Source organism: Gavia stellata, chromosome 4 (genome assembly GCF_030936135.1).
Source record: "Gavia stellata isolate bGavSte3 chromosome 4, bGavSte3.hap2, whole genome shotgun sequence".
Taxonomy (NCBI): domain Eukaryota; kingdom Metazoa; phylum Chordata; class Aves; order Gaviiformes; family Gaviidae; genus Gavia; species Gavia stellata.
In genome coordinates, this window is record NC_082597.1 from 57,933,987 (window position 1) to 57,949,722 (window position 15,736).

At 56.9% G+C, this 15,736-nt stretch overlaps 1 protein-coding gene across 1 annotated transcript; it reads left to right on the plus strand.

Moving 5' to 3' along the window:
• Positions 1-13,715: 13,715 nt before the first annotated feature.
• On the plus strand, positions 13,716-14,834 carry LOC104258027 (endosome-associated-trafficking regulator 1-like). Its single transcript, XM_009812974.2, has one exon. It carries the CDS (start codon positions 13,716-13,718, stop codon positions 14,832-14,834), a length of 1,119 nt encoding a protein of 372 aa, XP_009811276.2.
• Positions 14,835-15,736: the final 902 nt, after the last annotated feature.

Consider the following 15,736-nt stretch of genomic DNA (forward strand, 5'->3'; position numbering starts at 1 on the left):
CTTTTTAATTCCCCAACTTGTCTCAAGTTACATGCGGAAGTGTCGTTAAAGGGGAAAAGGCAGAGGGAAAGGGATCCCCATCCTCTGGCTTTGGGGATGCAGTCTCCAGCAAGGGCCAAGCTTTCCAGGGACATACCCTGTGGGTGCATGAACCTCTATCCTGCTCCCAGCTGGCAGCCTCCTGCCCTCTGCCCTTCCTGGCCCCGTCCTGCCTCCAGCACCTTCTTCCCGGTGCTTCACCTTGTCTCCTGGAGAGAACAAAGATGGGGTGGGGGAGATCTGAATTATCGGGCTGCTGTAGGTCACACCCCACTTCCACAGCGGGTGTCCTGCCTGGAGCAGTGCAGATTGCAGAGCCCAGCCACAGAGGAAAGAAAAGATCCTCCCAAGGGCTGGTTTGAAACAAACTTCGCTGAAAATACTAATCCTGGATTCCTGCAAGTGGATTACAAACAATGTAATATATGTGTTGAGTGAAAGAAACACATAGGTACTGCTGTTTTTATAGATTTAACAGAAAGGAGCCCAGTAGTGACAGTTATAAAGTACTAATATATTCAGAAACAGCCCTGGGTGACCAGCCTGGTTGGGACAAACCTTGTCCTTGCAGCAGCAACCACTCATGGCAGCACGAGGGGACCTCTGAATTGAGACAGGGCCATTAGATATTAATTATCTAATTGCTAATATAAAGTTGCTTTAATACAACCAAATGCTGTTTTGATCTGTCACCTCATCCCCGAGCAAATCACATCTGGGTCTAATTTGGTTACTCAAGGGTTGAGTGACCCCACCTGCTCTCGCCCTGGGCCAGCTCTGGCTGCCGCCCTCCCTGTCCCCAGTCGTCACCTGCAGCCATCTCCGCGTCTCCCTCTGTCGGCACATCCTTGTGGGCTCGCTTGGAGTAAAATCCTTAACAATTAAAGCGTAAAAATATTATTCCCAGTGCTTACAGAGAGGACTAACAAGTCTATTAGCATCACCGGATTCCTTTCTGAATATATTTGCATACATTTCCTCTCTGCCCATTAGGCTGGCTGCTGTGTTTTCCCTCTCTGCCACTTCAGCACCTGCCACACCGGGCTTTTCCAGCCACATTCCCGAGCCAGGCTGGAAAACACCTGCTTGGCCCCACGAAACTGGGGAGGGCCCTGCCTGCCCCTGCCAGGGCATTGAGGCAGAGGTCGGTGCCGTGGGAGAAGAGCAGGTTAGACCAAAGGAGAGCGTCGGCAAAGGAGCGACAGGATAGGGACTGGCTGAATCTGGATTTCCAGCCGTTGGACCGGAGCCATCTGGGCTTTCAGCAGGACTCTGCAAGGCCATGTGGGTGCTGGTGAAAGCCAAGCCCCAGCCCCTGTGGCCCAGCAGGTCCCTGGCATCCCAGGTCCTTTCACAGGTGGGCAGAGAGAGGTTTGAGCCATGGAGCAGGGATGGAAAGTTTTGGGGAAACAGATTGAGGGTCCCCTATGCTGACAGATCCCTTTCCAAGCCCTTGGGGCTCAATGTCTGAGAGCCCTCATCATCCTCCGGTCCTTCCGCTCCTCTTCGCAGCTTCTTGTCCCACCCAGGGGATGAAGCCTCCTGCGGAGTGGTAAGACTGTTGTGAGTGGCAAAGGTTTATTCTCTTCATCTTGTGACTTCCCAAGAAGAGCTGAATACCAAACCGCAGTATTATCTCCTGCTGTGGCACCAGGAACCGCCATGTGAGGTGACTGTCAGAGGGAGCTCACCCAGCTGGAAGACGGTGCTGGGGCTGGGGTGTCCCCATGGGACATCCCTGTGCGGCATGCGGGAGGGCCGTGGGAAGGCTGCTGGGAGGGCAAAGGGCACCCAGACACTTAGAGAAGGAAAACTGGCACACGAAGTGGGAGCAAGTAAAAATAAACTTTCCCTCCTTTTCCACACCCTTGCACCGGGTGTCTCCCTGCCTTCCAAAATAATGCCAGGCGCTGCCACCGCCCGCATGGTGATGCTCTCTCCATGCCTCTCGTTCCCATGGCGACAGCAAGGAATGTCACCAGGGTGATAGGGAGGCGAGTGAGCTGGGATTTGGCATTAGAAACGGGAATTTGGGGTTGTTGGGTTTCTTTTTCTTTTTTTTTTTCTCTTTAGTTCTATTTTTGGGTTTCCCTCTCTGCCTTCGCTGGTCTGGGAGGCTCCTTCTCCTGCAGGCGCCCCTGGGCCAGGCAGCAGCAGCTCCGTCAAGGGCCCTTCCCCACCTCTGCCTGTCCTGCGAGGTGATGGCAATGGCGTGAGAAGATGGGAGAAGGCGGTTTCCTTCTCACTAAAGCATTAGTTTCCTGCCACCAGGAAGGCTTCTGTGTTTTTGCCTCATAGATGCTTGGCCGGGAGTCCCCCTCCGTTTCTGCTGCAGGCTGTGGCTCAGGCTGCATCCAGACACCCCCGGAGGGTGGGCAGCCCCCAGAATTCATCCCACAGTGGGCCCAGAGAGGGAAGTGATTCGGCATTCCTGGAGGGCCTGGGGAACATAGTGGGGTTGAGCACCATGGGCCACCTCCATCTCTCAGCACCTCTGCTCCCATGACTGGACAACTCGGCCAGGGCAGTCCTGGAGTACTGGGAACAGAGATGGGACGGTTGGAGGAAGATAGCAGAGGGACCCTGGCAGGTGCTGTGGAGTCCAAAACAGTGTTGTTTGATTGAAACACTCAAAGTCAGACCTGCCCAGGGCAGAGAGGGCTCAGGGACTCATGCTGGCTGAGCTGGTGTTGCGGGAAAGCAGGACCATATGTGCCCAAGCAGGGGCTGCTGGCATGAGGGTCGCGCTTGTCTTCATCCCCAGGCAGGAGAGGGGTCAGGCAGCGCTTGCCCACCTTCCCAGGAGCTCCTGCTTCCCCCCTCCATCCACCCCTCCATCCCTCTCCATCCATCCCTCATTCCATCCCTGCATCCCTCTATCCATTCATCCTTCCATCCACTCCTCTACCCCTCCATCCATCTTTCCAAATTTTCATTCATCCATCCCTCCATCTCTCCTTCCGTGCTTTCCTCCATCCCTCTATCCATACCCCCACCCTTCCATCCCTCCACCCCTCCGTCCCCCTGCCTCCCTCATCCCCACAGAAGCATCGGGAAAGGTTGGCGGAGTGGGGCTATTTTTGGGAGTGTCTCCCTGGCAACGGCTGCCACCACCGTCTGTGGTGGCTTTTCCATAGGTGCTAAAATATTCCACGCTTCTTATTAAAGACGGTGCCGGTGGAGACGGGCGGGGGTGGTGAGTGTGAGCCACCCCGCTGCTGGGGCCGGTGGGCCTGGGGTGGCCAGGGCATGGCACCCTGGGGGCACAAGGACAGCGAGGGGCTGGTGGTGTCCTTGATGCAACGTCCCCGTGTCCCTCCCAATGGCTCTGGCCATGCTGACTGCCTCTTGGCCATGCCAGGGTGCCGCGCCATGCACAAGGTGTAGCTATTCATCCTCTTGCTGCTCAGGCGGAGGGAAACGCGGCGAGGTCTCAGGGGGAGCTGGTGATGAGGAGTGAAAGACAGAGAGGGTGAAACCCAACCTGAAGTTGAGGCGGCTGCAGGGGTGAGTGGGTGCCTGGCAGCTTCGACCCCCTGGAGGAGGAGCAAGATGTCTCAGCAGCATCTTCATCCCTTTACCGCACAGAGGGGAAAGGCCTGTTGTGGTGCTAGAGGGCCGGTATGCTTTGCCATGGGGCACCTGTGCGGCTCCCAGCTGGTAGCTCCTGGGAAGCAGCCCCATGGGGCCTTGGGGACGGGGCTTTTGGGAAACCTATCCCCCCCCGAACCTGAACAAGGTCCCTGTAGGGACGGCAGCAGAGGGGACGGAGGCAGCAGGCTGGCCCCACTCCACCCGGCTGCTGCAGCTCCCCAGGACACCCCATTTGAGCATCGGGGAGCAGCCGTGGTCGGGCCAGGACGAGCTGGCCGGCGCAGGAGGCTGACACTCTCCCTGTTTGCAGCTGCTCATCTGCATGGAGAGCTGCTAAAAATACCCTCTGCTCCCCCTGGGGTGGTTTTGCCAGGTGAGAGTAGGCTGCGCTCGCTGCAGTGGTGCTCGCCAATACTGGTGGTGGTGATGGTCCCTGCAACGTCTCGTGTGAGGGAGCATCCCCTGTGCCAGGGGATGTCGGGATGATTTTGAGAAGGAGGGTCATGATTGTTGCAGGATTGGGACCCAGGGGACACTCAAAAACTGGGGTTTTTTTATCTTTTTTGACTGTCCAGCATAGGCCTTAACGCTGGCGATGGCAGATGAGACACCGAGATGGAAACCATGCCCATGGACCCTGCTGACCTGGCGCGGGGCTGTCCCCAGAAGCCTGTGCCTACAGCCACAGTCTGCGGCGTCAGGGCTCTCTTCAGCTTCCAGCTTTGCTGCCACAGGGTCCCTCGGCCCCTCACCTTGCCACCAAGAAGTGACCTCTTCAAAGTGCCTGAGGTGCTGCTGGTCATGGAGACCCAGGGAAGGTTTCTGGGACAGGTTTCCTGGCAGGGTGGCCGTGCACCATCTCCAGAGCCCTGAGGGCTGCTCCCGACCCCGGCACGGCCCGTCCCGACAGCAGTCCCAGCACTGCAGGGTGGGGAGGCTGGGCTGTGAATGCAGGGAGGTGATGCCTGGTGGCAAATGCTCTGCATGAGCCGGGAGAGCCTGGTCCTTCCTCAGGGCAAGGTGTCAGCTCAGCACCCCAAATCCAGGTTGGAAAAACACCCAGGCAGTGGATATTTCAGCCCTTTGCTCCAGCCCAGCGGGAGAATTCATCTCCCCAGGGGCATCCAGCGGCCCCGCTATCCCCTTCCTGCTGCCGATGGTTGCGCTCTTGTCTCATGGCAGCTCCGCAGCGGTGCCTCCGCGGCTCTGAGCTCACACGCGAGGATGGGCTAAAGTAGCGGAAAGCTGTTGGATCCTACCACAGAGTTACTGACTTCTCAGCTACAGACTGCATAGCAATCAGCGAGGGGGGAGGCAGCCAGGGAAAGGGAACGGAGCGCAAAGGGAGGAAGAGTGGAAGGGAGAGGGGGGATTTGTGGGCTAGAGCAGGGGAGCAGTGAGGGACACGGGCGAATAATGCCAGGGAAGGAGGGAGCCAGGCAGGAGGGGGAGACCTGAACCCCTCGCCAAGCTGCGAAGGCACAGCAGCTCTCCGTGGGATGGATGCTCCCGGGAGCAAAAAATGCTGAGGAGAGGCAGAGGCAGGAGGAGAGCGCTGGCGTGGGCAGGGCAGAGTTAGGAGAGGAGCAGGTCACGGTGGAGAAGTAGCTCCTTGGGGCGGGGAGGGGGGGAAACCCCCAAGCCAGAGGGGAGCGAGAGCTGCAGAGAGACCTCCCTGATTCCTCCGGTCGTCTGAGACATTTCATGGTGAGATGGAGAAACCGGCCTCTTTCCCCTTCCTCTGATGTTGGCTCGGCACGGCTGGAGCAAGCGGCAGCCCTCAGCAGGACCCGGGTAAGAGGCGGTGCTGGGGCACACTGCTCCCCTCACCGGCATGAGACTGAGAAGGGGTTTTTTTTCCTTATGAAAATAATGTATTGTTTCATCTGCGCTCGCTCTGAGGAACAGCTATAAATATAACTTAGGGAGAGATGTGTGCCTTCATGTGAGCATGCCAGTGAATAATAAAGTTGCTTGTGTGCACGGCATATGCACACATGGCTACCGGGGTGGCTGCGGGCCGAGGGGCAGGGGTGGGTACCTTCCTGTAAACCTCCCCAACTTCCCTCCCCTTCCCTCGCTGCCCTGACTTAGGTCACCTTACAGGTAACTTCTTCATTTTTTCGGCTCCCTGTGTTTCCTTAGTGCTTTCTTGCCCACGGCTGGGTCTTGCTTGCTGTTCGTTTCTCCTGCTCTGTCCAGGCAATAGTCCCGGTTGGTTCCCCAAGGCAGCCTGAAGAAGAATGGAGCTGGAGACCCATTCTCCAAGCATTTGGGTGTAGCTGGGGCCAAAGCGGCTGCATTGGCTCTCCCACTGCCTGTGGAGCTTTTCGGGCTTCAGACCTGTCCCCCTCTCCCTTGCCTTCAAGCTCTTCTAATCCCAGCATGGCTGATCCTGCTGGTGGTGGGCCAACATCCCCCAGATAGGCAGGGTGCAAAGGGTCTTCTGGATACTGGGTTTGAGTGAAGGAGCTCAGGAGAAACTCTGCCCTTGCTCCCTGTTGGCAAGGCCAGTGTCCCTGCCAGGGCTGGAGCCGGCAGGCAGGTTTGCATCGCATGGGCAGGTCACCTCTGACATCCCTGCTGCCACCTTCAGCCTCCAGTGTCCTCCCTCCTGGGCCAGGAGACAACCAAATCCCTCTGCCAAGAGCCTGGAGTCTCCCGTCCCCACTGCCCAGCCCCGGCTCCATCTGTGGCAAAATGAACGGCAGCTCCGGGGCCTCTCTCTTCCCCCTCTCCTCCCTTTGTCCCCTCTGGGGGGTACGCTGCGAAGGGCAGATGGTGACAGCGCACGCGGGGGATGTGTGGCGGAGGTGACATGGCTCCAAGACTACCCTCAACCCCCGCTCCATGGCCTCCTCGGCTTCTTGGGAGGAGGCATCCACAGGAGGTGGGAGGTGTGGAGAGGGACCCGGGGCTTGGGGTCACCCAGAGCCTGGGAGGGGATGGGGGGGTGCAGGGGGAGCTCATCTCACCAAAGACATGGGGACATGCCCCCTCTCCATTCGCCATCGGAAGTGGCACCCACAGATGCCTGAGTCACCCCAGCACATGGCCACTCCTGTTTGTAGCTGCTGATAATAATAATAAGTACAGGGTGATAATAATAATAAGTACAGGGTGAATATGTGCCTTAGGGGGCAAACGTGAGCCTGGTGGGGACAGGGGATGGCGAGGAAGAGGAGGGATGATGAGGATGGCAACAGACAGGATGAGCTAGAGAGGGCTGATCTGGAGGGAAGTGGGACTCCCTTTTCTCCACCTTTCTCCTCTTCCATCTCTCCCCCTCCTCGGGTGCCAAGACCAAGCACCATGATGTGCTGCACTGGCGGGGGGCTGGCAGCGGTCCTTGCCCCTCGCAGCTCCCTGCCATGGTTTGCAAGGAAAGCCGGGAAGTGAGGAGGTGGCTGGGGAAGGATGGAGTTAGCTGTCAGGATGGGTCCCTGCTGGCCCCTCTGGTCACTTGGCCACCCCAAGCTCGGATGCTGGCCACCGTGCTGGGAGCAGCTATGTTCATGGGGTGTTATTGCCAGTGGAAGGGTGCCAGCAAGGGGGAGGAGGACATGGTGATGGATACCTGTGCCCGCCACGCGCTGACATCAGTGCAGACGCAGAGCGGAGTGGTTAATGGCAATCTGCCCTCAGCAAGTTCCCACTGTCCTGTCTCGTTATTGCACTGGGTTGGCTTAACCCGACAGCACGGTCGGAGATCAATAGATGGATGCTCATGTCTTAGCGATCGATCCCTTACTCACACGCGTGCAGTTCTGCAGCATCCCACTGGTGCTCCCTTTTCTGTGAATGGTAAGGACCGAGTGAAGCCATCTGTGCTTGCCTTGCAGCACTGTGAAACCACCTTGGGCTAAATTCGTGTTCCTCGATGGCGCTGCTCCTGTGCCCCTTGCCAGGGCAGAGGGGCCTCATGTAGAGCCCCCAGAGACAGCGGCACTGGTTTTCCTCCCTAAACAAAGTGGCTTTACCGGGGATGGTCAGTCTTGAAGCCCCTTCTCGGGAGAGATGCTGATCCTCCAGCAGCGGGGGGCTCGGGATAGGCAGGGGCCGCCTTTGAGCTGGTTCTCGCCCTCAGACCTCTCAGGCTTGTTCTCCAGCAGTGAAGGTGGTGCTGTGGCCAGGGCAGATGAGGGATGGGAGCCGGCTGCAGTGAGACCCTGTCCCGACTGCCGCAGAGATCTGTGCACCCCCATGCCTGCCCTCTCGGGAGCCTAGTGGCAGGCAGCTTGCCTGCAAGGGCAGTTTCGGCATTCACCCATGGGTGCATCTGGGGAAGAGATGCCACCTCTGGCTGGCACCAGCCATGCTGGCACAGCAGCACCACCGCTGCTCTCAGTGGAGTTGAGGGAGTGGAGGATGGAGGACAAGGTATCCTCCAGCCCACCACTGCCCCACGCCGCTGGCTGGGGACTCATGCCGCCATTCTGCCTGCGCCTACGCCAGCCCCTGCCACCACAGCGGCGGGCCTGCCCCTCGCAATCTGGACGGCTGTTTTATTTCTATGGCAACATTTCTCCCAAAACACTTCAGAGGGAGCCTGGTGCTGTACTAAAATGAAGGAGGCAGCATCCCCCACTCTGTCCCCTGCGAAAGTCTCGGAGGAAAGACCCCAACACCTCTCCTGCCTCCCTCCTCACCTCCTTCCCTCCCTCCCTCCCCAGCAAGCAGCGCTGGCACTGGTGCAGTGAGCTGCCAGCCTTGTCCTGTCTGCCTCTCTGCTGCCTCTTCTCCCTTCCCCTGCCTTCATCTTTGCTTTCCCCTCTCCTCTTGCCCACTCCCTTTCCACACCGGGCTATGGCATTTGCTGGCAGCCTGCTCAGGCACCTGCACAGAGGGGCCAGCTGAAAAGAGACTTCTAGAAAGAGGATGTCAAAAGTGACTCCGCTGTCGAGGAGCGTAAAGCAGCCCTATAGCCCCATGAGAGCTGTATGAATTGTCCTAGTCAGCAGCAGGGTGAGCGCGGGGGCTGAAGGGCACTGAGGATCCCAGAGGCTGGACAGGCAGGCGCTTCATCCCTCCGAGAAGCTCGACGGCATTCCAAAGAGGCCGTGCCTGCCACAGGACTAGACCCAGCGGCCCTAGAAGTCCTCTCCTCTCTTGTGTCCATTGCTCCCACCACCACAAAAGAGCCTCGTGTCTGGGTGGAGGTGACCAGGCAGAAGCTGTGGGCAGCACCGAGTGCCAGCAGGCAAGAGGCAGGTGAGCAGGCAGGGCACCAGCGGGAGCAAGCGTCACAGCCCAGAGGAGCAGGGTATGACAGCAACCTGCAATGTTGCCAGGGGGGATATTGCAGGCGTAACAGCGTGCAAACCTGGCTGCCATGTCCCACTTCACACTGCTCCCCCCTGCCATCCGTGCTGGCAGCCCCCGCCATGTCAGGGAGTTGGGGAGCAAGGGAAGGAGTGGGGGGACTGTCCTCCATACCACCGGCGTTGGGCAGCACTTAGGCTTGACCCCTTTGAGGTCATTTGTTTAACTGGTCTGAGCAAGCTGCAGCAATACAAGTCAGCAGACTTGTAGTGAAATAGTTGATCTGCTCTCTGCAGGAGTACAGTTTTGCAGCTTACCTGGGATGCTCCCTCAACTCTGTTTCTGGTCCCTAGCAGGCATGCCTGAAAGGGGAAAAGCTGGGACCCCCTCAGGAGGCTGGTGGCTCCACTGAGCTCCTTGTTAGAGTAGTGGCAAGGGTTTTAGGGGAAGGTTTTTTTTCCCCTATTGCTAATGGATTAGCACTGAGCAGCCAGGCCATCCTGGGAATTCAGCCCTCGTGCAGCAGCCAGGTGTGGAGCTGTGGCTGCAGCCTCTCTTGGTTGGGGGCTCAGTGCAGAGCAAGCTTTGCCCTGGCTATTGCTTGCCCTTTGCTGCTGTCACTGTTGTTATCATCGTTCGTAACCCATTTGCAGGCGCCTGCCTTGCTGGGCACTTTGCAGAGGCACCGGCAGACTGTCCCTGCCCTGTCAGGAGTGCAACTGCAGTGGGCAGGCAGATGATGCTGGCCACCCTTATCCCCCTTTTCCTGCGCACCGATAATGATCCTCATCCCTGACTAGCCAAAAGCCATTGAGAGGCTGCATGTGGGCAGCCCTCCTGCCCAGGCCGACACGGGCTCAGGAGGGGCTCTGTGCTGGATAGATGCTGAGGCGCAGGGACACTGCTGGGGATGGCCTTTCGGCAAGGCTCTCGCAGGGCAGGATGCTCAGTGAAGGGAGGTCCTGGGGTGGGGGGTTAGGGGAGATGCCCTTTTTGCTGGTGCAGTCATGCTGGGAAGCTGGAGGAGATGACCTGAGCACATCACAGCCACCTGGGATGTGGGGACCTGTGGAACACCCCAGTGCTTTCAATTATTCAGGTCTTGCAGGTTTTGCACCAACCCTTCGGGGTCCAGTCCACGGTTTCAGCAAGAGAGCTGCCAGGGCAGACATCAGCCCCAGCGCTTCCTCGGGAGCAGATGGGGACACAGTCTGCGCCCTGGCTGCCACAAAGCCCAGCTCCTATTTGGCCAAGAACAGCACACAGGGAAGGCCAGGGGCCTTCTGAACATTTAATTTTCCCCATGATGCCAGCCACGAATAATAATACCCACCTACCTCACTCAACAAGAAAAAGCGGGGACTTCTCCCTGGCTGCCACCCCAGCAGCATCCTCTCCTTATGTTCCTGCCTCCCAGCTCCCACCTCTTTTCTCCTCAGCCCCGTTTCAGCCGGAGGAGAGTGGGTGAGCGCCTGTGCCAGTCCCACCAGCCCTGTCGTGGGGTACCCCCCTTCTCGGCCGGGATCCTGGGGAGTGGGCAGCTGCTCTTGCAGCACCCTTGCCTGGACGGTGTGGCCAGAGCAAGGATCACTGGGGCGGTGTGGGAGTAGGCAGGAGGTGACGCTGTCACCTCTCCATGCCTCTTCCCAACTTTGTCATCCTATGGACCTTTGTGTGGATCCCATTTTTATCTGTGTTTTCTCCCTCTCTCTCTTTCTCTCCTTCTCTCTCTCTTTCTTCTCTCCCCCTCCCGTCAGTATGTGGGCTGATCACTGCTCAAACTTTTAATTCAGATGGTAATTGGAATAATAATACGGGCAGAATCCTTCTGGCTCCGTTGCTGCAGCTGGCTTCAGAGAGCTATGAATAGCTCTGAGTCACACACTGAGATGGTTTAACTTCAAATCATTTTGTTTTGTTTTCATATTACCCATCCCCAGGCTCCAGGGCTTCACAGGGGGGAAAAAATCCCCCCCCCTCACTCCACCCCAAAATATAAACCAGGCAGAGGCACGTTAATAAAATCCTCTTTTGTAGAGAGAAACTGGTCAGCGGATCATGCCTTGGGGGCAGATGGGGACTGTTGGCACTTACTCGATCTATTTATAATTATTGAACGAAAAGGCAGAAGTGTGTATATAAAAATGGTATAGAGTTGATTACAGCTTCCTCCCCTCACCTTCCATATGTCACTTGCCTTTTTAATATGGTAAAACTCTCCCCCATGGTGACTGTGCCTTCGCGTGTGCTTGTACAGCGCCTAGCACCCAGCCCTGCCAGCACAGAGGAGCGAGAGCTTGGCCGCTGCCTCTCACAGCAAGACAGCCCCATGGCACCAAGGTGCCCTGCGAGCCCTGGCATGAACCCTGGGAGTATTTGCAAGGAAGAGGGGAAGAAATGGAGTTACAAAGAGGATGGAGAGGACAAACCAAATGCTCTGGGTCTGCGAGGCTCTGCAAAAAGCCAAAGGGGTCCCCTCTCTGCTGCGGGTCTTTCCACCTGACTCCCCCACCTGACTCCCCAGGAGGTGAGAAGACGTCTGTCATGTTGTCACTGTGCCTGAGCTGGCAGGATAGGTCTGTGGATGCTGATCTCAAAACCAGATGGTGCTACCCAGTCAGTAAGAGGAATAAAGGCACGAAGTGCGGCACAACCAGTGGCTGCGTTATTGACCACAGACAGGAGGGAAGTGTTTGCCAGACAACTCCAGATAAAGCAAAGACTAAGAGTGTAAAAATACCCTGGGATTTTTCCATCATCGTTGTTCATGGTGTGTGTCCCAGAGCACAAGATACGGTTGTTATAAAAAGAGAAGTGGGGGAGTGCTTCAGCATGGACTTTTCTGTTCTGTTTCATGAGACTCTTCCACCGCAAATTTAAAGAAGGATTGACAAATATGGTCTGCTCTGGCAGGGGCTGGAGAAAGCCTGGGACGTGCAAGGTGATGCACTGTGTACTGGGATGGAGCGATGGAGGCATTGCATCAGCACCATGTGCCCTGATGTTATTATTAGCCCGCAGATCCCTCGGAAAGCAATGGCAGCAGCCACGTGTCTGCTCAGGGTCAGAGCAGCGCTGGGGTGGCAGTGCAGGCTGGTGCAATGGCTTGTGCCGCTGGAGCATGGTGTCACCTGGGAAGGAGGGGATGACTGCAGCACAGCAGCGGTGTCCCCGGCGTTGCTCAGTCTAGGGCACAGGAGGGGGAAAGCAGTTGGGAAGGAGGGAAGGGCAGTCCAGGCTGCAGGGCTGGAGGCAGCTGTTGGCCCCTGGAGACCCACCTACCCGGCTGACAGCTTCAATGCTGCAAGACAGGGGCTGCGATGCCCACACTGCAGTGGCTTCCTAAAGCACCGGGGAGCTTCCTCAGGCCATGAAATATGTGGGTGTTCATGTATGCTGGGAACAGGAGGGATGGAGAGGCATCTCTCAGGACTGCAGTCTCCTTGCCTAGCATCTCCCAGGGTGCCCCATGCTGCACCCACTGGTGGGGTTTCATCCCACCCCCCAGGAGTCACCGCTGACTTTCCAGCTTCCTCTCTGCACATGTGGGTCCCAGGAGGCAGAGCAAACTCCAGGAAAGGTCCTCAGGCATGCTCTAGGATTCACACTTCTGTCCTTGGCCTGTCTTTCCTCCCCCCTCTCTGCGCAATAGGCAGCTGCCTGTTCAGGATGGGAATGGTATCCCCTTTTGCTGGAGGCATCTCTGAGCCATCCCCCTTCATCCCATTTGTCTCTCAGGTTTCCAAGGAGCAATGGGAACCTGAGCATACAGTTCGGGCTCCTGGTACGGCCCCTGGCTTTGCCAAGCTCGTGGCACTCATTTTGAAGGGAGGGATGTCAGCAGTGGCCATGGGCCACCAGCTATTGAGGAGGGATGGTGGCTACATCACCTCCTGCTGTGGCATCTCTGGGGGGCTAATGCGAACAGCAGCCCAATGTGATGGCTTCTTGCCTGCCCGTCTGTCTTTCCCATGGCGGCACCGCGCGCTGTGGGGGTGTGTTGGGGTGGAAGTGGTAAGTGGGTTTATTTTCGTTCATCTCCTGGCTCGTGCCACTCTGCGTTTGTGGCGCCCAGTATTACTAACGCTTCCCTGCGCCAGCTGGCAGCAGGGGATGAATCAGATTGGCAGCACCATGGCACGGACCCCTCGCCGGCTGGCCAGCTTGGGGCGATGCCTCTGGCCAAAGCGCTGGTCATGTCTCCTGCCTCTGCCCAGGGTAAGCCCTGGCACCAAAATGCCAGCAGCTTGATCTCGCTGCCAGAGATCTCTCAGTCTCGTCTCACCCTCCTGCAGCTAGCCTGCAGTAGCCTGCAGGGCAAGGTTGTCCCCTCTGCCCCATGCTGCCTGCCTGGGGCCAGCTGGTCCCTGTCCCTAATGCATGCCAGAGGTCTCAGGTGGCTTCATGGTCTCCCCTCTGCCCACTGGCAGCACCCCTGAACTGGGGTCGGCTCTGCGGCCATGGGCACCTCGCTCATCCTCCTGCTGCCAAAAAAGTTCTTTCGCAGTTGGTTGGTTCTTCTCCCCCATGGTCATGACCTCACAGCAGGCAGTGAAGTCACACGATGACATCACAGACCTTGGTGATTCCTGTTCTCCCCATAGCAAAGACACAGAGATGTCTGGTCCTCCCCTCCGCTCCCTCCTGAACACCCTGGTGATCTAAAGGGAGGGATTTCGGTGACTGCCTCTTCTCCCACGAGCGTTGCTGAGGCTGCAGAAGTTGGCACACTGCTTGTCAGTGTCTCCTGCCTGCGTGACCCGGCTCCAGGAGGGTAATTTGGATCCTCCTGCTTGCTGCAGCCCAAAGCATCCTGAAAAATGTCATGGCTGCTTGGCATCTCTGGGACAATGGAGAGGGTCTGCCCAGAATCTCAAGGCTTGGAAGATGATGATGACGACGATGACAACGATGATGAATACAGCTACCCCTGCCACTCCGCACATCCTCCACCCCAGTGCAAAAGCCATGACAGCTTGGGTGACAGTCAGGTGGAGGATCTGGGGGAACCCATCCCGTTTTCCCTAAACCCCAGGTACTCTTACATAGTGAAAGACGAAGCAGTGAAAAATAGAATATATGCCAAGACGTTAGCCAAGCATGCACTGGAGCTTAAGAAGGAAGCTCAGGAGTTTCAGGAACCATTTTACAAAGACACGGAAATGCCTGACAGCTTGTCCGAAGATGAGGACCACAGCTGGACCTATCACCTTCCTGTGCAACAAAGGTCCCATGTTCTCCAAACTGCCAGTATGGCACCATGTGGCTCCTATGACTCTTTCCAGTCTAGCACAGGCAAGCACTTGGGGATGGATGTGTTTGCCCCATGGGCCCATGCCAGTGACCCTTATCTGGGGCACCCAGAGCGCACCAGGGGAGCAGAGCCCCATATGCTGCATGAGGAGACCACTGGGGACAGGGAGTTACTGTCAATGCAGCTGACCTACGACGTGCTCAGGGAAGAGAATGCCATGCTCAAGAGGGTGGTCAGGAGCATGCAGAGCTCCTTGGAGAGCCAGGCGTGCACAGTGCGGAGGCTGGAGAGGCAGCTGAAGGCCAGCCTGGCCAAAGAGGCGAGAGAAGCCCAAGAGCTGCAGTCCTTTGTCCAGCGGACTGAGTGGAGTCTCCAGCTAATGACCCAGCGGGCTCTGGAGGCAGAAAGCAATGTGGAGAAGCTGAAGCAGGACATTTTTATTCTCCAGGGAGAGCTGGAGAGCTCCAAGGTGGAGAATGAAAACCTGAGAGCGGGCCAAATGTCTGATCTGGGGACAGTGAAGCACAACATAGACTTCGCCTTGCAGAACCTCCACAAGATAATAACGGGCGCAAATTGGTCCATCAGACAGCTTGCCTCTGGGGCGGAGTTGCTGCATTTTGTTGCTGAGGTCCTTAAATCTACTGGCAAAATTTTCAAAGTTGAAGCAGAAAAAGAGCTATGAACTCAATACTGTTTGGGTCCTACGGATGAGTGTATGGACTGAGACCACGGGTCTCCCACTACAGCCTATACTAAAACCATTTTCTCTCACGTGCTCGAATATGTGTGTTCAGATTCATAGCCTTTATTCTTCATGGAAATATTTTTCTTGTGATTAAGTACAAATTGCAGGTAGTGATGTAGTTTTAGCTGCTTATGCTCTGTTCTGACACTGTGGACCCAGCAGCAAATGTTTCCCAGACGCTCAGCTGCAAGGTCCAGCTGTGGTGGGCTCTGCGCAAGAGGCCGTGCCACAGCTCTGGCTGTCTTGAGCTCCCGTGTGGGAGCCAGGAGGAAGCACAGCAGCATGGAATGCAGCGCTTTTAAACAGTGTGCCCATCCTTTCCCATAGTTGTACCAGCCAGAACCGGAGATGAGCACAGCCCTTGAGGTACCTGCATTTCATCTGCTTCCTTTGCCCATTCTCGGTGAGATGGGGAAGGTTAGGAGCAGAGATCTGAGTGCTGCTGCACATAATTTCAGTGGGCAGAAGCTCCTTAGGTCCTCCTTCCTCTTCTTTTGGAGGTGGCGACCACCTGAGCCAGAAATCTGAAGCCTCTAGAAATTGTGCACCCATTCCTGCAGCTGGGGAAAGGGGTGGTAGTGGTAGTCAGAAACCTTTATGAAGTTGTGAAGTATCCATACATGAGCTGTGGCAGTGCCTTTCCTCCGGTATCAGTGTCACTGCTGGCTAAGGATGAGCTTGGCTTACTGGGCTGGCTAAGGAAGGCGCCAGTTGGAGAGGATGCCCTTCCTCTCCTGGCTGGAGCTGGCAGAGAAGAGTATACTTAAATTGCCCACGTTTGTTCACCTCCTAAAGACCTGTGGGACCCTGCAGTCCAAACTCACCATGTAATCACTGAA